This window comes from Podarcis melisellensis (assembly GCF_964234715.1).
Source record: "Podarcis melisellensis genome assembly, chromosome: 5".
Taxonomy (NCBI): Eukaryota; Metazoa; Chordata; class Lepidosauria; order Squamata; family Lacertidae; genus Podarcis; species Podarcis melisellensis.
Window position 1 is genome coordinate 17,072,849 of NC_138537.1, and position 18,936 is coordinate 17,091,784.

At 44.5% G+C, this 18,936-nt stretch overlaps 1 protein-coding gene across 2 annotated transcripts in view; it reads left to right on the forward strand.

Annotated features, from left to right (window-relative positions):
- Positions 1-15,677, forward strand: part of SERPINI2 (serpin family I member 2) — a 46,175-nt gene extending 30,498 nt beyond the window's left edge. For both annotated transcript variants that reach the window (XM_081911242.1, XM_081911243.1), the window contains exons 6-9: positions 458-555; positions 1,763-1,849; positions 10,147-10,236; positions 15,498-15,677. In XM_081911242.1, the coding sequence (XP_081767368.1) occupies positions 458-555; positions 1,763-1,849; positions 10,147-10,236; positions 15,498-15,574 (352 nt within the window). In that variant the 3' untranslated portion in view covers positions 15,575-15,677. The remainder of the gene's footprint in view (positions 1-457; positions 556-1,762; positions 1,850-10,146; positions 10,237-15,497) is intronic.
- The last annotated feature ends 3,259 nt before the right edge of the window (positions 15,678-18,936 follow it).

Below are 18,936 nucleotides of genomic sequence, written 5' to 3' on the forward strand. Positions count from 1 at the left end.
GGTGGAGAGCAGAACAAGGGGTGGTGTAGCGGTCGAAAGAAAGGTCAGCAGCAACGTACGCGCGCCAAGTTCAAACGTAGAGGCGCGCGGAAGTGGAGAGAGCTCAGGGGAGGAGCCCGGCCCTAAAGCCAGAAGGAGGGGGGAAGAGGCGGCAGAGGATTCAGCCTCAGGCGAGTCACGGAGAGAGGGAACCCAGGGGGGCAGGAAGACCCTGCGGAAAAGAAAGGAGAGGAAGAGGTGGTCTAGAGCCAGGCTATTAAGTTGGTGTGGAAGAGGGGAGGAGTCAGAGGGGACTTCAGCGGTCTAACGTGACAGACGTACGGCCACGATGCTGAACTGTACGAGAAGCAGAAATCTTCAATAAACTTTTCCTGTAAATAAACTGCAACGGAGTGAGGTCTCTTGTGAGCTGGGACCCGTCCTGGGTGGCCGTGACATATATGTTCACTTCCTACAGGTTTAAAATAGAGCAAGTGGTGGACTTGAAAGAGATTATCCAGCCTCTCAACGTTACTGAGATTTTTAATAATGGCTGTGACCTTTCTGGAATAACAGGTGCTTTGATTTATTATGCTGATGGTTGCTGCTGCGAACATTTTATCTGTGTTTTCGGTCCTTATTGTCTGCTGTAATCATGTACTTTTAACAAAGTGTGTTTCAGTGTTTCATTCAAGGACAAAGGAACACCCTGCTTTTTAAACATATAGGGTTTTTAAAACTATATAAAAAGAGTGAGGGGTTATTATTCTGTGACAGAATCCTTGCTTATCTCACCCCAGATTTCAAGCAAAGGCATGAAAAGGAAAAATGTTCAGAACAGAATTGCCACATGGTTTTTTTACCTCAGAGGGAAGCACATGTGAAACATGGTCTTTCCTTAGGTGAAACAGCTAAGGAATTTTGAAGTTTGTTAAAAGTTTTGTTGCTAATGTTCATGTCCCTCTTTTTTAAAAGAGCAACAGCACACAAATCACTTTGTGAAAAATTCAAGGCCAATGAGGAAGTTCCTTCTCAGGAGAAGGCATGTTCAAGGAATAAAGCGTTAGCAGAGGCAGCCATGAAACTGTTGCTAATCTCTCGGGGCTGAACTAGATGGCGGGACACAAAATATGTCAATTGCTGCTGTGTTGTTTTTTAAAAAAATTAATGTCAGCTTATCTCTCCACCCCACATCAGCCCACCCGTTTATTGGGACCATGCAGACATTGAAAATGCTCTCCTTACCCACTGTGTACTTGACAAAAATCCACACACACATGCCTGCCTTAGTCTCTGAGGGGAATTTCCTAATAGCACCAGAGAGAGACTGCCATTAGTCTCTGAGAGAAATGTCTGGAGTCTAATAGCAGCTGTGGTAACAGTGGCTGGATTTTTGTTGGCTACAGTATAGCAGTGGAAGATGTCGGGAACTGCTCACCACTGTCCCACGTGGGAAAGTGAGTAACTGCAGAATACACACCTCGAGGGAGCGCTTCTCTTGGCACCTTGCAAGGTTGACTGGACTACTAGTCATGAAGGCTGCATGCTACCTCCAGGAACTGAGGTTCTGAATATCGGTAACTGGGTAACAATAGCAGGAGACAAGTTGTGATCACTCTTTCGGCATCTGGTTGGCTGTGTTGCAGACCGGATGGCTGCATAAGACTCATCTTTTGCTCTGAACAATGCCATGTGATTTCCCCCCTTCTCTATAGGCAGGATTGAGATTAATAACGACACATGCATCATATGTGAACTCTTTATCATTCATGTCCCCTCTCAGATTCTGCTGATGTCCACATTTCTAAAGCCATTCAAAAAGTCTGTTTTGAGGTGCATGAAGATGGGAGTGAAGCAGCAGCATCTGCCGGTAAAGAAATGACAGAGATCTTATTTGGTTTATCAGGATGAATGTCTCATGACCAGATCTAGGCTACCATATTTGGATGGGATGGGCTGATGTTAGGTGCCCAAAAGGTCAAAGGGTTGTACTTTTAAAACTGTGTATACACTTGTGGGCAATAATACTCATGGGAAATAATTTGTTGTTGTTTAGTTGTTTAGTCGTGTCCGACTCTTTGTGACCCCATGGACCAGAGCACGCCAGGCACTCCTGTCTTCCACTGCTCAAACTCATGCTGGTAGCTTTGAGAACACTGTCCAACCATCTCGTCCTCTGTCGTCCCCTTCTCCTTGTGCCCTCCATCTTTCCCAACTTCAGGGTCTTTTCCAGGGAGTCTTCTCTTCTCATGAGGTGGCCAAAGTATTGGAGCCTCAGTGTCAGGATCTGTCCTTCCAGTGAGCACTCAGGGCTGATTTCCTTCAGTATGGATAGGTTTGATCTTCTTGCAGTTGATGGGACTCTCAAGAGTCTCCTCCAGCACCATATTTCAAAGCATCAATTCTTCGGCGATCGGCCTTCTTTATGGTCCAGCTCTCACTTCCATACATCTATGGATGCCACTAACATCCATGTCTATGGAAGGAAGCTGCATGTCAGGGTAAGGACAGGGGAGCCCTGGGAGATGAAGAGACAAATGCTCTACAGCAGGCATGGCAAACCTTTCCTCCTCCTGACATTTCTAGACTACAAGTACCATCATCCATACACATTGGTCATGGTGGCTGGGGTGAATGGGAGCTGGAGGTTGAGCTGCATATGAACAAGCATAGGTTGTTATTAATTAATTCAATTTATATACTACCCTTCATCCAGGGATCACAGGGTGGTTTTCAATACAAAACACACACAAATATATAACATAGTTACTACAAGCAAAAAACCCCACCCCTAACCCCTGCAGTTTAAAAGGCCATAGATTGACAAATTAAACAAAGGCCTGGGAGAAGATGAATGTTTTTACCTGGCACCTAAAGATATGTAATGAAGGTGCCTAGTGGGCCTCCCTTTGGAGAGCATTTCACAAGCTTGGGGCCACCACAGAAAAGCCCCCGCCCCCCAGCCCTGGAATCCAAGCAAGTTTTATGCAGCTCACTAATGTGCAGCTGAAGAAGAGGGTCCTTTAGAGACTGGAGATACATTATATAAGCACCAGTTCAGGTCTGGAGCTTGTTGGAGTTTACTGGGCTTCACTGGAGCAAGGAAACAAAGGATGCAGTAGAGGGCACGGTCCTAATTTGAGAGGAGATGTTGAACTGTTGTTATTCTGTTAGCCCTCTGGTTTTCCTTTGGTTAACTTATAATTTAGGCAGAACGCATTTGCCCCCAAAGCACGGGGGTCTAAAAGTCAAGACCCAGAGGAGCCATTTGTTAGTGGCATCAATAATTAATGACTTTGTAGCCTTCCAGACACATCGGAATATATTTAGTGCTTCTCAGCAGTCTAGAGCGATGCAAAAGATGCCGCCTGAATTTCTATGATCTGAAGGCTGCAGTCCTAGAACTCACACTCATTTGGGAGTCAGCCACGTGGCTCTGTCTTCCAAGGTTCTTCCTGTTTAAGGGCTGAATTCACTGGAAGTTCTTCTGCAGACATCTCTCAGGAATGCAATGGCCAATGGAGCACAATCTAATGTGAAGTTCATTGTTGTTCAGTGTGCAAGTATTTTAAATGAACATGCGTCAGACTATGGCTGGGCTGATGCTTATATGCCTATGGGAGAGAAAAGTTGCTGTATTCTTTTGAGCTCATGCATATGCATCCTAAAGGGCCGTTCCTACGATCTCCCCTTAGCAATGCATTTTTCCAGTTAAGCGATGTTTATAAAAATTCACAGGGTAAAGGCATATATTAGTGAAAGCACCATACCAGAATTGATGTCAGGAGAAATTGCTTTGCAAAATATGCATCTTAGGCAAAATTGCTTACAAATGTGTGTATAAAGAGAAATGCACACTAAAACGTGGGTGGATTTTCACGAGGACTTAAAAAAAAATCATAAACTGTGCATATTTGGAGAACTGTATTTAAGATTGGAAAACCGAAGAACTGAGAGAAACTAAAACTGACAGATTTGCCTATCCCTAATGACATTTATAGAAGGGACGCGGGTGGCGCTGTGGGTTAAAGCCTCAGCGCCTAGGACTTGCCGATCGAAAGGTTGGCGGTTCGAACCCCCGCAGCGGGGTGCGCTCCCATCGTTTGGTCCCAGCGCCTGCCAACCTAGCAGTTCGAAAGCACCTCCGGGTGCAAGTAGATAAATAGGGACCGCTTACCAGCGGGAAGGTAAACGGCGTTCCGTGTGCTGCGCTGGCTCGCCAGATGCAGCTTTGTCACACTGGCCACGTGACCCGGAAGTGTCTGCGGACAGCGCTGGCTCCCGGCCTATAGAGTGAGATGAGCGCACAACCCTAGTCTGTCAAGACTGTCCCATACGGGCAGGGGTACCTTTACCTTTCATTACATTTATATTTCACCTTTCCCCAAAGAGCTCAAGATGGTGATGTGCACGATTTTCTCCCTCTCCATCTGATCCTTGGAACCCTTTCTGTTTAGGGTTTATGAACACTTTCTTTTGGTCCCATGGCTTTCTCCTGGGGAAAACTACTCTTTAGCACCCAATCGGAACAAACAGTAGTTCTGTTTTTTTTCTGGATTGATGTTTGCTCCAATTTAGCACTAAGGAGTGGGTTAACCCTGGGAAAAGAGTGGTGCATGAAGGAAACTGCTCAGACCCTTGAGCATGTGCTGTCTAGGCATGAGACAAGTAGAAGTGCAGCTGAGCCCTTGGCTTCACAGGTTAGGCCAGGGGCTCAGCAAACTTTTTCAGGCGGGGGCCAGTCCACTGTCCCTCAGACCTTGTGGGGGGCCAGACTATATTTTGAAGGAAAAAATTGAATGAATTCCTATGCCCCACAAATAACTCAGAGATGCATTTTAAATAAAAGCACACATTCTACTCATGTAAAAACAACAAGCAGGCCCCACAAATAACCCAGAGATGCATTTTAAATAAAAGGACACATTCTACTCATATAAAAACACGCTGATTCATGGACCATCTGTGGCCCGGATTTAGAAGGCGATTGGGCCAGATCCGGCCCCCGAGCCTTAGTTTGCCTATCAGTGGCGTAGCGTGGGTTGTCAGCACCCGGGGCAAGGCAAGTAATTTGCGCCCTCTAACCCGTGGATTTGCACCCCCTAACCCCCAGATGTTGCGCCCGGTGCGGCCGGCCCCCCTGCACCCCCACGCTACGCCACTGTTTCCTACCCATGGGTTAGGCTGAGAGATGAGGACTGGTCCAAGGTCATTTAGTTAACTTTATTGCTGAGTGGCAGTTTGAACCCTGGTATTCCGGGTCATGTAGCAGACTGGCTTACATGATCTGGACCCCTTCTGCAAGCCCAATTTTTCTCACAGTTGGAAGAAGTGCAGATCAAAGGCTTGAATGCCTGTGGTGCTCAGGAAACCCTGGACAGGAGTGTGGCCGCTTTGCTGACCGTTTTGTATGCCATATTTGTATGCAAGTGGTACAGTATATAACGTCACTTTGCAAATGATTACCTTCACTTAAGCAAGGGTGTTAATAAGAATCTGAAGAAAAGCTGATATTTAGTTTAATGTTATAGTTCCCTACTATCATAGTGCCTTCTGCTAAAAAGTAAAAGAAAAGAGGGAAAAGGCAAATGTATTTTCAGATTTAAACCACTCTTCTAAAGCACATTTTGCAGTTTATGTGGCCCATTTTAAACTTTCAGTTTGACAAATGCCTGCAGGGAAGGTAATAACTATAGTTAAAAGTGAATATAGTCACAAATATGTCCTTCAAATGAGTTTCAAAATGGAGAGCCGTATCTTGAGATTTCAACTTCTTCAACTCAATGCATCTCTAGCAGGTTATTATCCTTGATAGCTTTTGAGAAATCCCTAAAGAAAATGCCATATTATAAAACAACGGTGTGGTGTATAAGAATTTCCCAGTAATGGCTCAATTGCCTTTTGATGATTTGTAACTATAAAGCGGCAGAGCGGGTGGGGGAGAATGTTGTAACTCATTTTCCACTTGCAAAGATTTTGCTCAGAACGGTAGGTGATCTGAAAAGTGAAAAGCATTTAACAGGATTTAACAATTGCTTCCCTTATTCTGAGTCATATTTTGGAGGCTTAACTGATGGCACATGGTGGTTTGATCTCTTACAGGAAATCTTCTTTTTTTACTAAAAAGGTATAAGGAATATTGTTAATCTGTGACACATTCAGCTATGTTAATACATAGGCATCATGTCCCCTTGGCCATGAAACTGATCTACAGTTCATGATGGCTGAGCGAAGTAGGTTATAAAATATTATGCTTTTTCTACTGGAATATCCCATCAGTTGACAGGACAGGAGGGAGCTTTGCAGATGATTTAGCTAAGCAAATTCTATAGGCTGTAGCTCAGGGGCAGAGCAACTGCTTTGCATTCAGAAGGTCCCATGTTTGATCTCCAACACCCCCAGGTAGGGAGTGGCAATACAATCATTTGTCCACCCCATGCCTGGAAGCGAAAGCAATCTAGTGGATGTGATAGGTATTTGAAATTCATGTCTCTTTCATAGTAAAAGTAAAGGGACCCCTGACCATTAGGTCCAGTTGTGACCGACTCTGGGGTTGCGGCGCTCATCTCGCTTTATTGGCTGAGGGAACCGGCGAACAGCTTCCGGGTCATGTGGCCAGCAGGAGTAAGCCACTTCTGGCGAACCAGAGCAGCGCACGGAAATGCCGTTTACCTTCTCGCTGGAGCGGTACCTATCTATCTACTTGCACTTTGATGTGCTTTCAAACTGCTAGGTTGGCAGGAGCAGGGACCGAGCAACGGGAGCTCACCCCATCGCAGGGATTCGAACCACCAACCTTCTGATCAGCAAGTCCTAGGCATTGTTGTTTAACCCACAGTGCCACCCGCGTCCCGTCTCTTTCATAGAATCATAGAATTGTAGAGTTGGAAGGAACAGTGAGGGTCATCTGGTCCACCCCCCTTGCAATACAGGAATCTTTCCCCCAACATGGGGCTTGAACCCACAAGCTTAAGAGTCTCATGCTGTCCTGAGTGAGCTAATTGACTCAGTCCACAAACAATATGTAACTGATTATGGTTCCCCCCTCCCCAATCTGCATTGCACTTCCTTTGCATTTAAATGAATGGGGTGAAATAACATAATGGCAATGCAACTATGCAATTTTCACATTTGATTTATATAATTGATTGCACAGTTGATTATGTGAATCACATAAATTTTGCAGCTTCTCAACAGTAAGGAATAACATATTTGAGGTGGAAGATGAACAGCCCTGGAACAGAAACATTGTGGCATGTGACAAAAATAGCCGAACAGAAAATGATGTCCTCTTACATTCCTACCCTGGAGAGTCACATCCACACATGTCAGATATGACAATTGGATGGTATTATGCATTCATTTAAGCATTTTGGGAAACTGTTTCCCACACACTTTGGCTGGTTGCCTTTCAAGTACCTGCCGCTTCAAAAAACATTCCTTTTTATCCATCGCTCAGCAGCTGATTCCACCCCAACCCCCATGCTTTCAGTAGAGGGGCAGAATATGTTAGAAGTGCAGTCAATCAGGAATTATGGCTGCGATGAGCTAGTGTAAAGGAATCCCAACCAGGTATTGGCATATATGTACAGCTGATAGAACTCTTATTCTTGAAAAGCATCCTTTGTTTGACTGACCAAGCCATATTAAACCAGTCTTCCCCAACCTGGTGCCATGTAGATGTTGTTTGACTATTGCTCTGCTTTCCAGTGGGGCTGAGAAGCGGGGTTTTGTCATCTGGGCAGCCCAGGACCTCCATATACACTGCCCAGGATTGCACACTGGGGAGGTCACTTTGATGCTGCTACTGCAGCACTTTGACTTCACCCCTGAAGGCACACTCCATCAGACAGATGGATGGCAACAATATCTCTTCCCATCATCTTTGACCACTGGGCATCCTAGCTAGGAATGATGGGAACTGTAATCCAACACATTTGGAAACCCAGAGTTGAGAAAGGCTGCTTTAGGCTCTCTTTTCCTTTCTGGACAGCTCACGTTTTATAAGAAATGACGCATGTTTCGGGAATTATCCTTATCTATAAAATACAGAGCCCTAGCACCGTAAAATTCTATGGGACACATAAAAAATCATAGCTCTCCCTAAATTATCACTTGGGTTTGTAAGTCCATGACTTAAGCCCTATATTTCTCATTTGTTCTCTGGTGTTTAAGGGCAAAATCACGACTCTCTCTATTGATTAGCTACAAAGCCTTGATTTGCTCTTTGATTCCAACGCTGCCCTTGTTCTTGTATGGGCCACATCACTGCTTCTGAAAAAACAACAACACAGCAGGTACCCACCCTTTCCTTCGTGCTCTCTTGCCTGCAAGTCCAGGTCATGTTCCCAGACTACTGCAGGGATATTTCTTCTCTCTGGCCTCTGCTTGCTGTGCCTCTCATCTCTAACTAGAACACCACTGCCATTCACTTTTCATCGCCCTGATATGTGGCTCTTCAAATCCCTACTTTGATTCCTACTACTTCTAGCACAAAATTCCATTGTAAGACTAGGGATGGTTGAAAATGTCAATTTTGATTTCTTTTCATTTTTCATTTTTCTAGTGTTCAAGTCTTCACATTTCTGCATCACTATGCTTGTTTATATATAAAAATTCTCATCCCTATTTTAGTGTGAATCTCTCCTAATATAAACATTTTGTATGCAATTTTTTTCGAATAGGCACATTTTCTTACAAGTAGTTTCCCCTAATACAATGCATATTTGTATTTTATTTTCACTAATATGTGCATGTTGAGAGCCAGTGTGGTGTAGTGGTTAAGAGCGGTGGACTCGTAATCTGGTGAACTGGGTTCGCTTCCCTGCTCCTCCACATGCAGCTGCTGGGTGACCTTGGGCTAGACACACTTCTCTGCAGTCTCTCAGCCCCACTCACCTCACAAAGTGTTTGTTGTGGGGGAGGAAGGGAAAGGAGCTTGTTAGCTGCTTTGAGACTCCTTAAGGGGAGTGAAAGGCGGGATATCAAGTCCAAACTCCAACTCCTCCTCCTCCTCCTCCTCCTCCTCCTCCTCCTCCTCCTCCTCCTCCTCTTCTTCTTCTTCTTCTTCTTCTTCTTCTTCTTCTTCTTCTTCTTCTTCTCCTCCCCACCTCTTGACTGGAGACTTTTCATTACAAAATTCAGAGAAGTGCAAATTTCACAGGATGGTTCAGTTTCAGAGTCGTCCCTGCCAATAGATGTTAAGTTGGCTGGGAATTGATGTGTGTGAGAGAAAGGGAGGGGAAGAAAAACACTTCTAGGTTGTGGCACCTGGTCCATGGAACAGAATCCCAAGACCATTCTACCTGGCTCCTTCTTTGCTTGCTTTAAAGCATACAGCAAGCCCACAACTTACACACATTTAATTTGTGGGCATTCAGCTTTATGTGCCTGGCAAAAACATAAAAATGAATAAAAAAGGGGGGCAGGCATCTGGGAAAAAAGACTCTGATTTTGGCTTTAGGAGTGATCCCTGGGACTTAACCCATGTTTTATGTCAGCATGGATTTGGTTAGTTAAGGACTTATACTATTGCTGTTCCTTGGTGCTGTGGTCTAAACCACTGAGCTTCTTGGGCTTGCCGATCAGAAGGTCAGTGGTTTGAATCCATGCAATGGGGTGAGCTCCCGTTGCTCTGTCCCAGCTTCTGCCAACCTAGCAGTTCGAAAGCATACCAGTGCAAGTAGACAAATAGGTACAGCTGTGGTGGGAAGGTAAACGGCATTTCCGTGCGCTCTGGCTTCTGTCACAGTGTTCCGTTATGCCAGAAGCAATTTAGTCATGCTGGCCACATGACCCAGAAAGCTGACTGTGGACAAACGCCGGCTTCCTCAACCTGAAAGCAAGATGAGCACCGCACCCCATAGTCACCTTTGACTGGACTTAAGCATCTAAGGGTCCTTTATCTTTTACCTTGTTCCTTGTTGGGATTTAGGGCTACTATTTCAGTGTTGCTATACGTTACGGCTGTTATTTTTGGATTGTATATATTTTAGGATGCAATCCTTTACCCACTGACAGAGTAAGCACAGCTGAACTCAAAGGGACTTCTGAGTAGCTATGACAGAGCTAATAATTTAGGTTGTTACTGTATCTTTTCATTTGAAAAACACTTCCTTTTGTCTGAACCTTGTGCTTGTTTTTGCCTTTGTAAAAAATATACTGCAGGCATGCATTTGACAGCAATCATGAGCCTGTCCCACAAGCAGGTTGTGGCAAACCGACCATTCCTCTTTATCCTGAGACATAACTCGACAGGTAAATGGATAAGCAATGTATTTATTGTTACATTTGATTCAATGTATTGTTGTTTTATTAGAGGGTTGGTTGGTAAGGGTTTGGAAGTTAAAGACCATTGTCCTAAACCACTTCACAGCAGGTGAAGTCATTAGCTTTTTCCAGACCTTCTCCTCTGATATGATTACCATTGTGTGAGGGGGGGAAATGGGTCTGCAGCCCGTCTCTGTACGCCTATCAATGTGTTTGTGTGTGTGTAGTTCTGTCTGTCTGTCTGAACAGTGCTCTTGTGTTCAGGTTCTGATTTCAGGTTTCATCTGTGAGAACAGGACTCAGGATTAGATAGGCCATAGCTCTTATTATGCTCATGTGGGCTCCTCACAGAATTTAGAGCCCTGATTATGTCTGTTGGGTTCTGTTGTTGTGGTAGAAACTGGATTGGTTTAGGTGACCAATGAATTTTCTGACCCTCCTGATTTTCTTATGAGTTTTGTTTGTTTGTTTCCATTCCCAGCTGGAGAGAGGAGTTTAATTGGCAGTGCCAGTGTGGAACTATGGTTAAGTCACCTCAGGGCTGTTTCACACATTATGAAGGCACAAACCAGGCGACTCACTGAATATACACTTGATAGGAAGCTGCAGCCAGCAAATCCTAGCTCCTTGACCTTTATGATACACATTTTCGAGGCATTCATCTTTTACAGGTTTAGGCTTTTGAAGAAGGTTTGAAGAGTCCCTCAGTAAGGGAGTTTGCCCAGACCCTAGGGCAAAGGCATCACCAATATGGCACTGGCAACTATAGGTGCACATGTGCCCTTGGACGCACAGGATCCCATCCTGTCCTCAAGATGAAGTTTTGCAGTGTGTTCTGGGTGGCTGGGTATGTGTGCAATACCCAAAAAAGTTCCCCCTAAATTGCAAATGTCCCCACAGGCCCAACAAGATTGGCAACTCTTTCCACAGAATCAACTGCTCCAGGCAATCCTGTCATAGAAGTTACAGGAAGTAAGGAGGAATAGGCTGTTAAGCCACTACAATATCTATTACTGTTTCTTGTAAAAGCTGTAGAAATGCACATTACTATTTTATGATCTTGGCTAAAACCAAACTGTCTAAATTTACCTGCTGCTTTAAATTGAGGATTAGGAAATGGGGCAGCTCGTTTTCAGGAAATAACAGTGGCTGAATGCAAAAGAGAAATCACTGTTATTTTAAGCGATTACACAATCAGTACTTTTGTCTCCGGACCCCACTGTAACTAAGCCTAAGAAGGAGCCACTGAAATAATTGTATTTTTTCCCCTCCTGTTCACCCCACCCATCATTTCCTTCCCTCTCCTCTGCTGTTTTCCCTATTGTGTATTTTTTAGATTGCAAACCACTTGGGGCAGAGACTTGTTCTCTCATTCTTTGAAATCTGTCACAAACACTGATATATTAATGATGATAATAAATAATAGTAATTTCTAAAAACTACTGTCTGATGTGACATGATTTCACATCCAGCCTGGGACCAACATTATCTGACTCCATTTAAGGGCTGGCTGCAGGTGGTGGTGGGGTTTGCCGGGTGGTGGGGGCTTGTAAAAACTGCCCATTCGTGGGTTAGTTGCTACATCAGGGATAGACAGCCTGCCCCCTACATTGCTGGACTAAAAATCCCACCATCTCTTGCCACTGGCATGGGGTGATGGGAACTGGAGTCCAACAACACTTGGAGGGCCAAAGGCTCCCCACCCCTGCCCTATATCACCCCCCCCCCAAACAGAAGCTGTGGGTCTCTAAACAGACCCTCAGCCAGACAGCTGCCATGGGAACATTATCCATAGGAAAATATAGGGAAGAAAATCCATTCTTTATTGGCTCCATAACATTTAACAACCTGTTCTTAAGTAAGGTGTGAGGCTTTGGGGGATTTGCATTACTGTTTTATGCTCCCTGCTGAAATCAAACTGTCTCAAAGTAACCCGCTGCTTTAAATTGAGGATTAGGATGAGTGGCAGCTCATTTTCAGGAAATAATAGTGACTGCAATAAAGAAGGGAAATTACTGTTATTTTTAGCAATTACACAATCAGTATCTTTTTTTTGTTACGGCAACTTTCGTATTGAATTACTGATAATTTGTCATCGCGATGGCAGACAGGCTTTATCAAAGCTCTTGGTAACCTTGCCGCAACAGAATTAGAGCCTTGGGAATCACGGTGGTGTCTAAACTCTAATTTGGCATGTAAAAATGAAACGTATTTAAAATTGTTGCCTCCAAATGGTGGCGAGAGCAGGATAGCCTCACCGGCAAAAGAAGCATTTTAGCTTGACGTCCGAGACTGAAGTGAACTGAAAAGGAAGAGGCAGAGCCCCTGAATAAATCAGGAATAAAACCATTATTGCAGCCTAGTCATTGGCGCAGGATAGAAATGCATTTTTAAAAAACAATGCACAATAATAATTATTTTTTTAAAAAAATAAATTCTAGTGTTGACTATACTCCCAAAAGATGTCACCTTTGTCAGGTATGCCAAAACATTTCTTTGACATGTGCTGAGGAAACATTGCAGAAGGATTAAAATGGAAAATAGCTTCATTATCTTACACCGCAATCCCACACTCAGCTGTAAGTTCTGTTTAACTCTAAAAGGACTTGCTCCCAAGTAGCTGCACATAGGATCACAATCTTTTGGGCGAAGGCTGAAAAGACCGTAAAGCATGATCACGTCTTGCTTCTGCAATTCCAACCTTGCATGGTTGAAAGTTAATTGGTTGAAATCTTGCAAATTAATTGCACACAAGGTGGAGAGCTTAAAAGCTCCTTCTGTGCCAGTGACACACACCTTAGTTACACCCTGTTTGGATTACAGTAGATCAGAATAGTTGTAACTGGATCAGTCAAGATCAGGGAAGCAGGAAGAAATAAAAACTGTGAACCCTGAAATTCAACACATGGGAAGTCACTCAAAATTGTTTAATTTGGTATTTGAGTAATTGGCCTTCTAACTGTATTGTAATTTGGTATTGTGATACCAATTTTTTTTTTATTGGCTTTTGGCTTTTATTGAATTATGGTAATGAAAATGAATAAAAATATTATATGGATTACAGTAATGCACTCTGCATGGGACGCGGGCGGCGCTGTGGGTAAAACCTCAGCGCCTAGGACTTGCCGATCGCATGGTTGGCGGTTCGAATCCCCGTGGCAGGGTGCGCTCCCATTGCTCGGTCCCAGCGCCTTCCAACCTAGGAGTTCGAAAGCATCCCCGGGTGCAAGTAGATAAATAGGGACCGCTTACTAGCGGGAAGGTAAACGACATTTCCGTGTGCAGCTCTGGCTCGCCAGAGCAGCTTCATCACGCTGGCCACGTGACCCAGAAGTGTCTGTGGACAGCGCTGGCTCCCGGCCTATAGAGTGAGATGAGCGCACAACCCCAGAGTCTGTCAAGACTGGCCCGTACGGGTAGGGGTACCTTTACCTTTACTTTAATGCACTCTGCATGGATCTGCCTTTGAAAAGTGCTCAGAAACTTCGACCTGCTCAAAGAGCTGTAGCCAGAGTGTTGATCGGAACTGATCATAGGGAGCAAACGACTCTCTTGCTACAACAGCTCCACTGGCTACCGGTCTGTTTCTGAGCACAATTCAAGGCACAGCTTAGGTCCAAGCTATCTAGACCTCTCTCCCTGGGGAAGCTAGACTGGCTCCCTCCTTGTCCTTCTGCTGGCAAATGAAGACTTTCTTGTTCCAACAGGCCTTTGGGAATTGACTGCTTTTAATCAAAGGGCTGGTGCCATGCTGTGTTTATTCTAATTATCTGTACGTTTTAAATAGATGTTATATATGTTATATATTTTTAATTCCATCAATGTTTAATTATATTTTAATGACTGATTTTTCTGTTTTTAGCGGTTCTTGTTTTTATCTGTAAGCCACCTTGAATGCCCCCAGGGAATGAGGTGGGGTGTAAATAAATATATATTGATAATAATTATAAGGCAGGCACCACCAGGCAAACAACTATCCCTCAGTCTCAGCCCTTCCACCTGTGACAAACCAATAACAATTCAGGGCTGTTGCAATGACCATGGGTTGTGTACTTACTCAGAGTAGAGCCATTGAAGTCAATAGACATATGGCCAACTTAGGTCCATTCATTTTAGTGCAGCTACTCTGAGGAAAACTTAATTGGATACAATCCAATGAACATGCAGTGCTTGGAGCATAGCTGTCAACTTATAGAAAGCCCAGCCAGCAGCCAAACAAAGCCTCAAGCGGTGGTTCCCACAGCGCAGCAACCCGGCAAAGGGGATGCAGCAAGGAAAACCACCGTCACCTCTCCGCTGGGAAGCGCTGAGCAAAGGCGAGTCCCCAGGCAACGCGGCCAATTTGATCGGCACAAGGCATGCAAGCTCCACCTCCCAGTCGGTCTTAGACTCCTTATTGGGTAAGCAACGCAGCCAAGCAACACAGTTGGAGCCTCCCTCCTCCCTGGCTAGCAGGGAGGGAGGGAGAGGAGCTGCTTCCTTTGAAACCTGGGAAATTTAAGGGACATCATCCATAAGGGACAGCAGCAGGAAACGGCGTTGGGATAAGGGACTTTCCCGCCAAATAAGGGACGGTTGACAGCTATGGCTTGGAGCCATTGAGAAAAGTGCAGCATAAATACTCATGACTGATTGTGAGATGCCGTGATTTTTATTTGTTACAAGTGGTTTTGTGTAGTGCCCACATGGGCACTAGAACAGAGGTCAGCAAACTTTTTCAGCAGGGGGCAGGTCCACTGTCCCTCAGACCTTGTGGGGGACCTGACTATATTTTGAAAAAAAATAATGAACGAATTCCTATGCCCCACAAATAACCCAGAGATGCATTTTAAATACAGTGGAAGCTCGGGGTGTGAATGTGATCCGTGCGGGATGCTCGTACGCAACCCGCAGCGGTGCGTCGGCGCATGCGCAAAGTGCGATCCCCGAAACCCGGAAGTAACCCATTCTGGTACTTCCTGGTTTTGGCAGGACTGTAATCCAAAAAAACGCAACCTGAAGCATCTGTAACCCGAGGTATGACCGTAAAAGGACACATTCTACTTGTGTAAAAACACACTGATTCCCAGACTGTCCATGGGCCGGATTTAGAAGGTGATTGGTCTGGATCTGGCCCCCGGGCCTTAGTTTGTCTACCCATGCGCTTGAAGGTCAGGTCAGAGATGTCCAGATAAACATAATGAAAATTAAATTATTGCAATTATTTGGAAGTTCCCATCTGAATAATTTTTTCTCTGCCTCCCACTCAGGGTCCATTGTATTTATGGGGAAGCTGGCCAATCCTGACACGCAGTCGCAAAAGAGAAGAGACAGAGACTTCCTTTAAAAAGTAATAAGAATCACACTAAGGTCACATGTTCTTTGAGGGGGAGATGGAAGTGTGGTTTCTTTTAATGCTGTTGCCTGCTGAATAGTCTCTCTGCACCTCATATAGCAAGGTTGAATAAACCATTTCTGCATGTACTGTTCGTTTCTAGCTTCTCTGTAAATTATTTTATGTACTTTGAATGCTCTCAAGTACTCCAGGTAATTATAGAAGATTCGTAAAGTGGATATTTGAAAGGAACGATGTGCACTTCAAGAAGCAGCTATATACAAGAGAACGTATTGTTTCTGATCTAAACCATAAAAGGAAAAAGAGAAAAACAATTCTCATGCATTTCTAAGTTCTCATGGAAATTTTCAAATGGCAAGCTTTTCCGTTTTGATTGCACCTTGACAGTTATTGCTTCAGCCTACGTGCTGCTCTGCTTTGCTAGCAAACGGGTATGAAATAAAAACAAAATCCTTCAATCCATTGGCGATGATGAGATAAACAAAAAGGAGATTTTGAAAAAGAATATACTGTTACTATTTCTGCATTTTTTAAAAAAAAAACCAAGAAAACAAAGTATATGTGGATTTTGAATCCATGCTACAAAACTTTTCTCTGCCTTTTATAACTGCAGGGTCTATTTTCCTTCAGCTTTCTTGGGCTGGGACCATGTTTGAAGAAGCCCTGGAAAATAACTGACACTCAGGCCTGCCTAGCAAGACCATGGTTTATCTTGCTAAAGTAATATTACAAAAGGGTGGGTGATGGGGCTTGGATGAACATCATGATTTGATTTTTTATACCTGGAGGTTAGCAGAGCATAGACAACAGAAGGCTATCTCTGTCCAGTTGGGCCACCTGCCCAAGCCGATGGAAGACATTCTGCAACACCAATACCGCCTGAGCCTTAAGCGACAGCCATGGATCCTCTAAGCTGCATCCCTGCTCCTTCAGAGAGAGTAACCCCATCAAGAGCAGGCAACCTGACATCCATGTGCTCTAGGGAACCACCTAACTCATAGTGTCCCAGTCTTATCTAGATCGAGCCTCAGCTTGTTGGCTCTTGTCCAGTCCACCACAGAGGCAAGACGACAGTCCAGCACATCTACTGCCACACTGGCAGATGTTGCATTTGGGGCAAGCAGTGTTGCTCACACCTGTACTAAGAAGGGAAGCAGCAGGTGAATTACCTGCAGCAACCGCCATCTTTCTTTCCCCAGGATGCTCCTGGATCCCAGAGGTAGAGTAATGCAGACAGCCAGGTGCTTCTCACTACTTCCCAGTCCCTAAACAAGTTTTTTTTTTTTTTAAGGAGATGTTGCTGTTAGCCTGTGGGTCCTAGCATTTCCCCTGCCATACCAGGTGTTGGCGCTGGGCCTGAGAGCAAAAGATTCTACCCGAATGCCTGATACTCTCTCACCTACCCCATTTTCTCTCAGTCTAATAACTCTGCAACTGGGTGATTTGGTGCTTTCTCTGACAAGCTGTTGCTTCCTCCTCTCGCACTGAAATACGGCGGTGTCTAATAAATAAGATTTAATTGATTTGACTGATAATTGCATTGCTGCATCATTTACACATTTTATTATTCTATTCTCAGTGAGGATTTTTTTTTAAGGACTGCACACCCGCTCAACTAATGCACGATGAAGCAGCAGGATCTGTATTCTGCATAAGATGCTATCCAGTTTTTAAAGTATGTTTCCCCTCATTGCTGGCCGTTTGTTAACACAGCCAAGCTTGAAGCAGGCCTGATCCCAAGCTGTGTACAAATCGCTCTCCAGAGAGCACAGGTCATCACAAGCCCAGGCAGATATGACCTGTTTCTTCTTTGGGTCTGACTTCTTAAAACGCTGCGCTGTGCTACACAGCCTCTTTCATTTTGGCATGGCATGGCAGTATCTAAACTTTCTGAGCAGGCAGCCAAGTTGTGGCTATCAGCATTTCCCCTCCAGATAATCTGCTAAACAGTCATCAGCAGCAATAACGTGGACAATGTGATTCTAGCAACATTGCACCGTCTGCAGTTCTGTGCTCTTCCGTAATGATTTTATGTATACATAAAATCCAAAATTCTTGGGGAACCAGAGATGTTTCTCTGATATCCGTTGCACTGAATCAGCAGCAGCAGCTGCTAGCAATGTCCATTAACACTTCTTTATACATTAACGTTTTATCATGGAAAGCCTCATTCGCTGGAGGATGCTAATGAGGGAAATTCATTTATAGTATATTCTCTTTATTCAAAGATACTCAGGCCTTATGCTGACTGGGTCTGTCCATGGCTATGATATAACAGATAGGAAAGTGATTTGATCCTGCAATGTCCCGCTTTTCCTTAGGATGTCCCTATTTTCATTGGAGAAATGCTGGAGGGTATGGAGTTATCTGACACCCCACCCCCTGAGCCATCTGGAGGTAACTCTGTATAGGCAGGTTTTTAAATGTTTAATGTTTTATTATGTTTTTTTATATGTTGGAAGCCGTCAGATGGGCGGAGTATAAATAGTAAAAATATTATCATGGAATAGGACGTCCCTATTTTCATTGGAGAAATGTTGGAGGGTATGAAACGGAAGTTTGGGAACTATAAGCCACAACTGTACAGTGGTACCTCGGATTAAGAACTTAATTCGTTCTGGAGGTCTGTTCTTAACTTGAAACCGTTCTTAACCTGAAGCACCACTTTAGCTAATGGGGCCTTGCGCTGCCGCCGCACGATTTCTGTTCTCATCCTGAAACAAAGTTCTTAACCTGAAGTACTATTTCTGGGTCTGTAACCTGAAGCATCTGTAACCTGAAGCATCTGTAACCTGAGGTACCACTGTACTATACATTTAAAGGACTGTTGTGCTACTTTAAAGGTCATGGCGTCCACCAAAGAATCTTGGAAACTGTCGTTTGTTAAGGGTGGTGAGAGTTATTAGGAGACGCCAGCTACCCTCATGGAGCTGCAATTCCCAGAGTTCCCTGGGAAGTGGGGTTGATTGTTCAACCACTGTGTGAACCACTGCAGTTGCCAGGATTCTTTGAGCAAAGCCATGGTCGTTAAAGTGGTATAATGGTGCTTTCAATGTATTGTTACCTGTTGCCTTGCAGGACATATTCCAGAGAAGGAAAGGCTAAGGAGTAAACCCTACACAAATCTGGAGTGGAGTCCCTTAACAGTGTTGGATGGTGCCTTCTGGCGACTCCTGCAGCCAAGTTGGTGCCAATGTTCCTTTGGACCACATCAGCGAGGCCAAGAGGTTGTTGTCTGGGCAGCCCAGGACCTCCATTCACACTACTCAGACTGGCATCCCCAAAGATGTCACTTTGGCGCTAAAAACAACACAGGAGGCAGCAGTTACGAATTATTGGTCTGCAGCCCACAG